At 38.2% G+C, this 12613-nt stretch overlaps 1 protein-coding gene across 1 annotated transcript in view; it reads right to left on the reverse strand.

Moving 5' to 3' along the window:
* Window positions 1-12613, reverse strand: part of si:dkey-71h2.2 (low density lipoprotein receptor adapter protein 1) — a 38368-nt gene that overhangs the window by 1293 nt on the left and 24462 nt on the right. Inside the window, exons 4-9 of the mRNA XM_054619074.1 lie at window positions 7990-8104; window positions 7490-7562; window positions 6512-6598; window positions 4012-4139; window positions 2807-2841; window positions 241-269 (exon numbers count right to left, since the gene is read on the reverse strand). Coding sequence (XP_054475049.1) covers window positions 241-269; window positions 2807-2841; window positions 4012-4139; window positions 6512-6598; window positions 7490-7562; window positions 7990-8104 — 467 coding nt within the window. The remainder of the gene's footprint in view (window positions 1-240; window positions 270-2806; window positions 2842-4011; window positions 4140-6511; window positions 6599-7489; window positions 7563-7989; window positions 8105-12613) is intronic.

Raw genomic sequence — 12613 nt, forward strand, 5'->3', positions numbered from 1 at the left:
GTACAGTGTACTTTTGATGTACATGTGGAGTCCCAAATGAGCAGATGCCAGTAGTTCCCCCCCATGGAGGTCCTTAAGACATGTCAGCTCATCACAGAAGTTCCACCAAAGATGTAAACTACTTATTTAGATGATTTGCTTATTTCTGGACCATCGGATAATTAGTAGTATTCTAAACGCAAGGCCTCATGCAACATGCAATATCAAGCATGCAAATAACATGCCAGTCACATCACTTACCGGTGTCCATCTCCTCTACTTCCATGTTGCTGCATGCCAGATAGAAGAGGTTAAATTATGTTATAACACTCAGAATGTCTCTAATGAAATAGAGAAACAGTCAAGAAGCCTACAATTACATAAAATTGTAATAACCCATCACATTTAGATGAGGTTAAATAATTAATTTCCCTCATTCCCAAGCCACAAGTCAGGGTTAAGGCCAAGGTCGCAAATGAATGAAACATCTTAAATAGAAATGAAAGCATTTAAATAAACCTATTTGAACAGAAGTGTAGGTCAATAGTGTAGGTCAATAGTTTAATATACTTGAATAACTATCTACTATTACACAATTAACCCCTACCTGTGCTGATACGGTTAATTAAAAAGGGGTGGAAGTGGTTTGAAAAGTTAAAGGACTATATGGCACTGCTACTGACCCCTAAAGGATGTGCTGCTACATACAAATAAAGTGGAATAAGGTGGTTTAAAGTGGCCTCCAATGCCATCTTTATTGAAGAGGCTAAGTAGGACATTAGCACAAGAGGCCTTAAGGTAAGGGTTTTCTTTACAGGAGAGATAGCCCACAAAAACGAAAGATAAAGGATAAAAATGACACCTCTTTAATTCTCCTATCTGAAGGACTTATGTTCAAAGCTACACAAAGCTCTTAAAAGGACAGAGCAGTTTAGAACCAAACAGTTCACGGCTGTGGGAACAAAATGTAGACGAGATAGGCAATGACAATCTGTTGAATCTTTTAGTGTGCATGCTTTTCTTTGTAACCAGAGCAACATCTATTGTTTGTCCGTTGGCTGGAGCAGTTTTTAAAAGTGTGATCCCTGAACATTCGTAAAGGCGCCCAGAGAGAATAAAGACCACCACCCTCCTCTGCTGATCTAAAGGCACTCTACAAGTCACATGTCACACTGAGGAGAAGTGACAGCCGTGACAACTGAATGCGATCCAGAGTCTTCCACATTTCAGGGCAGATCTCATCCACCATTCGTGCTCCACCACAGCAGAGCCCGACATCCCTGTTGACCTCTGCAGAGGGGGTTAGCTCTAATATTCCCACAATCCTTCAGTATTTCCTGTAGGATGTAAAAAAATCTAGATCCAAGTGTCACACCTTCCTCCATTTGGAATCCACACTTCCTTTTCCCTGCTAAGAACAGCCTCAGGGATGACCTTCCTCTTCTGATCTCTCTCCACACCTGGCCACCCTTCTGTATATAATCTCTGCCTCTCATTTACCCATTTGTTTGAAACAAAGCGTTGCATGCTCCAACACAACAAACATATATTAGCCACAGGCAACACGACTTAATGAGTTGCGGTCTCTTTAATGTGTGAAGCACCATCCCTCTGCTGCTATTCTCTCTTTATGGATGGACAAAACAGCACTGCAGGACACACACACACACACACACACATATCAGCTGGTAATATGAGGAAATGGAAAGCTATGCAGAGAGTCTGGCCTATATGCCTAACAGTTTGTAGTGCATGGAGGCTCATTATCAAAGTGCACGATATTGTAAGTGTTAATATAGAACATGTTTTGTGTCTTTGTATGTCTCAGAAGCAGGATTTTTATTACACAAACAAGTTTTACCAGTCTGACTCACATTTCACCTTTTAGTCTGCAGCCTGAAGTTACCAAAACTAACTACATTCATTCTCTAATTAAGTTTTGACTTATTCTTTCTAATGGTAACACAGGTTTTTTTCCTGCAGAGAGAATTAGGAGGCAGCAGCCTCTGTCAAATTTCGTCCTGCCTCCGGCTCCCCACAAAACTCTGCCCAGTATCCTCATCGAAAACACCATTTTCTAGTGTTTTCGAGTGTTGGACTCCGTTTCATTTATGTCTTTGGTCAGGGCAGCAGCATTACGCTGATGTAGTGGCACTGTATCGTAATCAGCATAGTGAACAGGGAAGGGCGCTGCCAAGACTGCCAAAGAGGAACGAAAACAAAAGTCTGTTTGTGGCTGGACGGCAGCAAAGCAGGAACCAACCCTTTAAAATTACACAATCGCTCATTACACTTTCAAATTGAATATGTGCTTCAGCGTTTCCCACGGTAACGTCTTTGCCACCACACAAAAAAAATCATAATTTACAATACCTCAACAGTCAATGATCACTTGTACAAATACGTTTTAGCACACCACATTAAGTTACCACTCATTTATCATGTGCATCCTTTCTACTTCAGCTCATTGCCATGGATGTAATGTCATCTTTAATGCAGAGTTACCTGAGAAAAGGAGACTTTTGCTTATCCCTGTCTGTGTCTGTGAATTTCAATAAATAGCAGTCAATGTCAGTCAATGTGTCAAATTAAGTTTTTCTTATTCAAAAGAGTCAGATAGGTTACTGACAGCTGACCATCACTCTCAGTGCAACTGTCAAAATTGCTCGACAGCATTCAAAAGGTCTGTATAGAACTGGATTCAACATAAATGTGGTTTTCAAGGGGAAAACATTTAAATATTTTGTGTGCGAGAACAATACCATCTCCTTTCCTAAATAAAAGAATAAATTCCCAGTGTTGAGCAGTTGTCATAAGCAAAGGTTACCTTGAGAACGCATCATCGAGGCCATCCTCCACGTCCTGTTGAGACAAGAACAATATGAATCAATACACATGGAGAATTACTTCAAATAACAATCCTGATGCAGCTGTGGCTCTTCAATGAGTCAGCTGTTTGTCGTAACGTATTTCATCAAAGTGACACACAAATTCATTTATTAGCTGAAGAATCAAATAATGCACAACACAGGTTTTTGTTCCAATCAATGAATGAATGGCAATATTGCATGACTAATATAATATATAAACCTGGAAACATATGGATAAGGATATTTTTTGCTCTACACTCTCTGCACAAGGTTTGGGAAGGCAAGAGATCCAGCCAATTTAAATCACCTTGCATTGTTTAAATGAATGATATACTGAAAGATATCATGACATAAATATAATTCTATCCAATTTACACTAAGTAAGAGAGGAGTTAAGATCAAGACGGACTAGCTGATAAAATCTGACTCGATTAATTCTACCAATGAGAGAAAAACCCCATAAAGGGAGAATATGCAACAATGAACACAAATGGATTTGTAATATCAGCCTGTAGTGAGACATTCTAATGAATATGGTGCCACCTAGTGTTCAGAATCTGTAAGTGAACACCAGTACGGTGAATAATGGTGAGCCTCTGCAGCATAACAATTTAAAAGTTTTACAATAACTACATTTTACAGCTCAAAATCAGTGTCAGAAATAATCTATAACTCTAGGTATTTTCCCCATAAAACACAATAAAGGGGGCAAAAGAGTTGTATGTGTGAGAGTGTGTGTGTGTGATTGAATCTGGAAATGCTTAATATATATTTTATTTTCTACAGATTTTTTTTTTTTTACTGGATTACATAGAAAATAATTGCATTTCAAATATTATGAAAACAATAGAGGGAAAATTAGCTCAAAGGCACCAACTAAGTACCCTTTGACAAGAGTATATTTTATCATTTGCTGAAAAAAATCCATTTATCAAAATGTTTGTCAAATTAACTTTAAAAATGAAGAAATTCAATTTAGTAAAATTGCATTGTAACCGTATTATGGTCATGTTTAGTATATTACTTTACTGTGCTCTATCAGCCTGGCCAAAACTTGGGATAGGTGCCTCCATATCCGTCACCTAAGCATATAACCAATTTAACCATTATTTTTGGCCCAATCAAACCAATCAGCAGTTTGGAGGCGGCTGGTGTGACCTACCCAAGAGTCGTGTTTGATTGGTCGCCTTCGAGTGGGGTTACTGCGAGGCGAGGGTGAGCTGAGTGAAGCAGAGAAGAACGGCCTCCTGATCTTTTCCTCCAACCCAACAGGCTTGCGTGCCTCTGGATCTGGTGGAGGTGGCAGGTGTGGACGAGAGGTCGACAGGGACACAGGAGGTGAGACAGAGGGGGACAGAAAAAAAAAAAAAAAGGAAAAAGGACAGGATACATCCAGACACACGACAGAGAAGAGAGAAAGTGGGACTCGTCAGCTTGTACTATCTCTTTAAATCTCTCAACATCTCCTGCCTGTGGCATTCACAGCTTTCTCTTCAACAGGCATAATTTAATTATCTCTAAAACTTTCATACGCCTCTCTGTGCCGAGTTACTCCCAAAGTCCTTGGGGCTTTCACATCACATTTTCTCTCTGTCCTCGAGCCACTACCACTGGAAGTAGAGGCAATTTTAATCGAAAGAAGCTGGAAAAGCCAGCCCTTATCTAGCAACAAACTGAATAGATGATTAGGCCTCATTTAGCAGACCCCTTTAACCCCCTGAGGAGTGGAAAACATTTTGACCTATAAATGTCACGGCTATTGGGTAGTACTTAAAATCTCCAGTCCCCTAAATGACTTAATGAGTGGCGAATAATTAGGTGATTTGTACTAAGTGTGAAGTGATTGACAGCAGATAAACTGTTAGTATACTGTCTTCTGGAGGTTGTAGCAGGCTCAGTTCAATATGTAGCTAGAAGATGCTGTCATGTAAATTGAACTGAAAACCCCTAAGGAATTGACTGCTACCAACCCTGTCATGCTAGCTTGCCAAATAACTTTTGGCGAGGAAAAAACTGGAATGTCAATTTTCAAAAATGTCCCTTGACTCTAATGGGTGAATGGGAAATGGATTATATGGCTATCCACGAGTTTCTTCACAGACATTTCCACTTTATGCTAATCCCATGCAGTTCGGGCAAAAAAACAAGCTGTTTTTTTGCAGGCATTACAGAGTTTGAGGGTAAGAAATGTTAAATGTGTGTGTGAGAGGGTTCACTACAAAATTACATCGCTCATCGTTGTGTTCCAACTTGCACTAGAAAGATAATTTCAAAGTCATTATGCCACTGTCTACAAAAGCATTTACTCTACCATGTTCACCGGAAACTGATTATGAAAAGCCTCAAATCTGGAGGAATTTGTTCTTGACTCACTCTAAATCTGCATCTACCTACTGTCTCACTTTAGTGACTGCAATATATTATAGTTGTAATTTTTACAGTCAGAGTAATCTTGTCAGTGACAGGCAGTTTTGTTTCTCACCAGGCTTATACAGTAGGTTGAAATAACACAATCTTTATCCTCATCTTCCTAGAAATACAACACATGAATTCTTCAAGGCCAGTTGCAAATGTAACATCAACCTCCGCAGCACCAAAAACTTACCAAGAAGTGTGTCAAATATGAATGATCTTTTTAAAGTATTAAATATTCATAACTAAATGAACAACAATTAAAGTTAAAGTTGATTAAAAAAAACAGTGTGATGTGCAAGCACAAGGGCGGGTAGAATAAAAAACTAACTAGAATGACTGGCAGCTGATGAAGAGATAAACATGTGAGGTTGTTATTGTGCCTCAAAACTAAATGGATAAAAAATGTCCATCACTAAAAGAAGCACACCTCTCAGTAAGCTCAGTGTGGATAATTAGCTCTAGCAATCTGGTCAGAGTCAACGGTTTCTTGTGAGTGAAGCTTTGCCTGTATATACTGTCATTTAATGTGTTTACACATCTGGAAAATACAGTATCGGGGCATAATTTAAGGAAACAGCTTGAGGAAACTCAAGTGGAAACTCTAATGTCTGTGTTGTAAATTAAAAAGTAAAGACAACACATTGTGTTGAGCGGAGGATTAAATGCCAGCCGACGTCATTACAATTTCCCTGTCCTTCATGTGATGCAAAAGGGCCCAAAAACACTTCTTCCTATAGACTGACAGTGGGAAATAGACGTCTTTAACTCAGCAGATACTTTATTTGAATTAACTTACAAGTGTAAAAACTTGAACAGCTCTTATCTCAATCATTTAGTCCTAAAAGTTGTAAAATGCATCAATAGCTGAATCCAGAGTTATTTACCTTCCTCCACTCATCTGAATGTGCCTGAGAATGAGGCTGGACCAAGGGCTGTGAGGCGGGGTTACATTTATTTGCTAGTTCTCTTCCTCTTTGGGCCAAAGGATCTGGGTAAATTTATCTGGATTTTATATATTTAGAAGTCAATCATTTTTTTGTTTCATGTGCCACCGATGAACTTTCATAAGAATGAACAGGGTAGTAAATAAGTGTATTTCACAAAAATGTTCCCATCAAATCACCTGAAGAATGATGAAGTCAAGGTTAATCCTTTTACAATACAATCCCATCTCTTGTATTAGCTGTTGAGCTTTATGTGATCTGCAGAAATGCACTTTGGATGAGGACAAAATCAAATGAACTCACCTGCAGGAACACACTGAGTGTCTGTTGTCTCTGTCTGCCCTTTGCTCGCTGCACAAGAACAGCAGGTCCTGGCTTTTTTGTTTTTGTCTGCAGACAGAAAAAAAAAAAGGGGTTGTCAAAACTAAACCTAAAGAAAACTACGTGATGTTTGAAATGTATTGGTATTTTAACTTTCGGTTGTTAACAATTAAAGTTTAGTGGCAATTTCACATTCAGGAAGTGCAGTGGTGTGACATTCAAATAGCTCAGTGGAGATTGTGGAGGTTAGAAGAGTGTAGCAGCGATGAGGTACTTTTGTAGATGAACCCAAAAGTTAACATCACACTGGTTCCTTGAGATAAGCTCTGTGGCACACACAAGTTTATGATGCACACGCGTTTTGATAAAGCTGATATAATCACAAATGAACGGCAATTTTTTAAAAGCATGAGCAGAATCGGTAAAAAGCTATTGTAGCCTCAAAACAAACAACACCATGAGCGCCAGTTTCCACGACGAGACTGTGAAGGCCAACTAGTCAGAGCGATGACGTTTTGCAGTCTCGTTTATCCATTCCTTAGCAACCACCTTTTTTAAAACATGTAAAAGCATCAGAATTCAAAAGAGCGGTATTTCCTCATGAATTTTAGAGATGTAGAACAACATTTTAAATCTCTTAAGCTTGTGTTAACCACAGACCGTATTTCAGGCATCTAACCAGAGATGAGAGAACAAGAAGTGCTAAAACTCTGACTCATCTCTGGGTTTAAGGACTCATAGCTGCTACACTCTGACATTTCCCTCGGTTCTTTTGAATGTTAAACATATTCAATAACTGCCCTCCCAACTTTGCTTGAAAACCAAAAGGATTCTTTGTTAGATTAGTCACAGATTGGATGTACAAACTTTCCTTACTCATATTCTTTTCAAAACAGTTCAAGAGAAAAACCTTTTATTGATCCGTCTCAGTGTCGTCTTTCTCCTGTTCAGTGAACTTACCTTCCTGAGCAATCTCCCACAGATCGAGGGCGACTTTAAAGGCCTGGGCTACCGTTAATGTCACAGCCTGAGCCTGAAAAGAAAAGGGCAAGAATACAAAAATTCATAGTGAAATATAAAACATATGGAAAAGTTTTGATTAAATTTGGTGCTCAAGAAAATGTTTTGCTTTGACATCTTTAATCTGATTATTTAAACTGTGATAATATGCTTTGAAATTAAAATGTAATTCTTTTTTCTGCAACTACTTCTATATCTAATCTTATAAATATCTCTACATACAGACTGATGAGTTGTGAGGTGTGTTGCCACCAGATGGAGCCATACACTGTCTAGATTTAAGCCTCTTGATTCCCCAAGTATATTGCATATAAACTCAATCCTCAAACAAACTGACCGTAAGACCTGCTACAGTCCAACAGCATGTATTATATACTGTACATCAAGCTCAATACAGACACAGGTAAACACAAACAAAATCGTAAGTGATGCACACTCACAATCTTCTTCTTTTGGCAGAGAAACGCATGGCACTCCAGGGTCTCATTAAACTGACTCTGAGAGACGTATGCGAAGACCTTGTCCTGAGTTTTATCTGCTGTGCAGTACGAGATTCTGGAAGAGAAGAAAATGTTGTTCCTATTTACTAACACTATCAATTCTCCTGACATAAGTGCATTTATGAGGATAAATGAGCAACTGACCAAGAGGAACCCATTTATGAGATGAATGAATGGAATAATGGCAGATTTTTAACCCTTTGGCCTTACACACAAAGGCAGCTAAAGTGAGTTGCATGTCTGTGTGAAAGGGTAAGGGTTTTTTTTTATCTTTATTGTCATTATCCTCTACCCAAGATATTCCTCATGTCAATGTTTTGGTTTATTTTGTAAAAAGAAAAAAGGAGCTTTTATGAATTAAAGAGGTAAAATAAAACATAATGCACTACCTTGTCATTTTCCAAGTGCCTTCATCATTTCAGCTGTTAGTTAGAAAAAGAAATGTGATTTCACAGAAAAAAAAAAAATGTAAACAGAGTTGTGGGTTTTACCCTTCTATATTTGGTTTCGGGTAAGCATGGACAGCCTAGACAAAGGTCAGAATGTGCAGACAATCTACTGTGTTTTTATTCAAAGACACCTGCTAAGGGTGAGAACTGAGGACGTTTGTACAAGTACTGGTTTCTGAACTTCTTTTCTCCATCTCTCACTCTTCCAAGCACATGTAACCTTATTTATTGCAATGAAACCCAGAAAAGATGGCTGCTCTCAGTGTATTCAAAATGCATATTTTGTTAAGAGAATAGTTTTCCCCAAATGAAGCAAACATCCATTTTAATCACAGAACACACATATATACCAAATGACATTATATATAGTGTATAGGCTGCAAAGTCCACAACTTTGCTTTTTCTCTCAACCTTTTCTGTATTCATGAGCAAACCAATCATAGCAGGACGAGAGCACTGTTTTTGAATATTATGCTGATTAAGTCCCACAGCTGGGAATGGTAGAGCAGAGACGAATGAGCAGCAGTGTCATCCGTGAGAGATGCTTGGAGCTGTGAATGAGCTCTTCAATGCTTCATATTTTCACAGTAATTGTGAAGCACATTTCGTGTTTTATGCACAAAAATCTACCTAAATCCTGATACAATATTGCTTTGTGGATGCAAGGCTCAGATGGTTAAATGACCCTGAAATAAGCTGCAGGGGCATCTTAAAGAGTATGAGGTTTTTGTTGAATTCACTGTATTCATTTGTATATGCCTATATTCCTCAGAGTTTTGTCTTTTTTGTCTCTTGAGGACATCAACCAATATAGAAAGGCATGTAAAACTGCCAAAAATCTGAAATCTGTATATTGCAACTTCTGTTGAAATATCAGAATTTCTACTGTCGGTAAAGTCGTGGATTACGAATTGATCTCTGCTGTGACTATATTCCGCTTGAGACCTCATTCCCAACAGTCACACTGAATCTCTCCTTCATCTTATATCTGGTTTTCAAGAAATCCAATTGCCTGCAAATCCAGTGACAGCCATGGCCAGTTATTTTCAATGGAAATCTAAAACCAATCTAGACAAAGCAGCTCGTATAGGTCTACTGAAGCGACAGACACAAAACCGATAAATTTGTTTTTGTCCGATCTTATGCAGGCTATTAGAAGCCGTATCGATCTGGAGGTTTGTTAGCTAAACCAGCAGAGTGTGTCATGTTTGTTGCTTTAAATAGATGTGTAAATGAGCCACAGTGAGTGATGCACTTGAACTTTGACACTATAATTAAATATACATTCTACATCATGAGCTGCACAAGATCCAGATTGGATTATTTTACTTTTAGAATGCAGAAACAGAACTCTACAGGCCAAAGTTTTTGTTTTTCTCTGAATAAACCACAATTCATACGTTCTCAATCAGATTTAGATACTCAGAGTCGCTCAATGCGTGTCATCATCATCGGTATGGAGGACCAAATAAACCTGCAGTCAGGCCTGTGTCCATTTCTATACAATCTGCCGTCACTACAGTAGCTTGTAAGCCGTAAACAAAGAGGGATCTGCAGCTATTAGCCGCTCATTTTGCTGCACCACTTCAAGAGAAGCACTAAAAATAAAGTAATTTATTCGGTCAAACAACAAGCATGAAAATCACCAGCGCTCGGATCTCCCTCTCAGATTGTTTGCTGGCTTGCTCCGCTGATGCATGACCCACATTGCAATGCCCATGACACCCGGCTCAGTATTTCCCCCTCTCCCACGTCCTGTAACTTATATTTGGGCCGTAATTGCATAAAAATAAAAGGGGGGGAAAGAGTTGAAAGGGTTGACCTATTTAAGATTGGTTTCCAAACTGCTAAATATACAACTTAATGATCATCTTATTGAGACATTATCTACTTTCTGCCTAGAATATTAGGCGCAACCTGGTTTCACTGATTTCTGGTGACTTTTATAGTTTGAGCTTCCACAAATTTGCATCTTGCTGTTTGTGAACTTTCTGAATTTCAATTTGTTGTTCAATAATATTTATAACTTTATACATTATTGATAAGAAAGTAATGCATTATATACAGCACATTGGTGCAAACTAAGTAGCAGAAACTATCAAAATCCATTACTTTTAGAAACAGTAACCGTGGTAATGGTAAAGCAGTGTTCTTGTCATTCAAGCAATCAGTGTTTCAGGGCTAAACAGACAATATAAAAAACAACAAAAAAAAAAGAAAAAGTTTTTTTAATAGCTGCCATTGATTATATTATCTTTGTATTACTATATCTAAGTTCAACTTTAAAGGCACCACACTGAGCATGCTCTTAAAAGTTTAAATAAAGGTTCCACAAATGTTCCAAATCATCATTGACAGTCAGATGAGGACTGAAGTCTGAAGATACAAAGTCTTCAAACACAGCCAATGCCTGGAACTCATCCCTACTCTCTCTTATATCCAATTCTGTGTGTAGATACCCACTTCTGAGATATTTACAAATGCACTGCAACAAGACATGCTGTTTGTTGTCAATAACATGTTGTTAAAATATTGAGCAGTAAACAAACGCAACATGAGCAAATAGATTAGTGGACATACAGGGTCCGCCTGAGGAACCAAGATCCCCAAATAAGTATCAGCAAGAATCTATGACTGTAATTTGAGAAATAAAATGACACAATGGTGGTGGACATCTCCTCTCATCAATAGCAACAGTTCAACAACTAGGAATGTATCATGCAGTATGGCAAACAAAGAAAATTGTTCATTATAATATACCATCCATGTGCAAATACTGGAATCTCTTAGAAATCTCATTGGAGTGAATGCACATTTAAGATTTCATATTTTTTTTCCAAAGACACACAAGCCTGTTCCATTTACGGTCACTTCTACAGAGTGTGATGAAACAAAGGTCTCTAAAGAAATCCTTATGCTTGCACATTTCACTCGTAAAAAATAAATAAATGCTTTAATTACTGCCACCAATGTGACAAACAATGTATCGTATTCACAGAACAAGCCTTCAGCTCGAAACAACAACACCAGGAAAGAAAAATAATTGACAGCATCACAGAATTCTCACTAAGCTGGAAGAACAGAAGCTGAGCTGTCAGTCTGCATCATATCTCCAACGGGGCTCTGCGGACGGCGAGCCTTTGATCTGCTCACTGTGTAGAGCACCGCTGTTTGTGAGGCAGAGAGGGAACATCAATAGAAATATTTAAATATTTACGGTACAAAGCGTGAATGGAACTTCAAACAACAAACCCGCAAATTTTCTATGTAAACTGAATAAAGCAGATATGCCGTTTAACACAACGATGGACTACTTTTGTTCAACTTTTTAACTGGACATAAGTTTATTAATAAAAAAGACAGCATTGTTCTGAAAGAAATACATGCAAAATACATTCAAGAATGGTAGAGAAAAGACAGAACGTTGTTTAGGGGGTCCGACAGACACCTCTCACAAATCTAATGGTGTGTCAGAACAGCGTGCATCATTAACAGGTGGAGTGTCAGTTATGGTTTCAGCTCTTCGTTTCTGACCCGTATGGTGTTGCTGATTGATATGCTGCTGGTCGATCTCTGAGAGCTCCTGTCAGAATATGAATCAGTAACACCAGTGCATGGAATCTGAACACCTCAACACGTTCTGCTCATTTGGAGATGCCAGTTATACTGTCTGTATCTTGTTGATTTTTTTATTTAGAAATAAAAAATACCAGAAATAAATAAGATAGCAAGATTGTGAAAAGTTTTCAGTAACAAAAAACATGTTTAGATTCATATAAATTACTTGGATTCACAATTGAGAGATGTGTTCTCTATTTATGACTTAAAAGAATAGTTTTGCAATTTGGGAACTACACTGAAACGAGAGTCAGATGGGAAAAAAGACAACACACTCATGTCTATGCATTATGGAGCTAGTTCCAGGAGATGGTTAGCTTAGCATAAAGAGTGGAAGCAGGGGGAACCACTAGCCTGGCTCGCTCAAAAACCAATACCTCTAAAGCTCAGATATTAACTTATATCTTGTTTGTTTCATTTGCACAACAAATAATTTCAACAATTTATGTCCTTATGCAGATCTTTGTTCTTTATTTTTAATTTTTTTACCCTAACAG

The sequence above is a fragment of the Anoplopoma fimbria genome, chromosome 18 (genome assembly GCF_027596085.1).
Source record: "Anoplopoma fimbria isolate UVic2021 breed Golden Eagle Sablefish chromosome 18, Afim_UVic_2022, whole genome shotgun sequence".
Taxonomy (NCBI): domain Eukaryota; kingdom Metazoa; phylum Chordata; class Actinopteri; order Perciformes; family Anoplopomatidae; genus Anoplopoma; species Anoplopoma fimbria.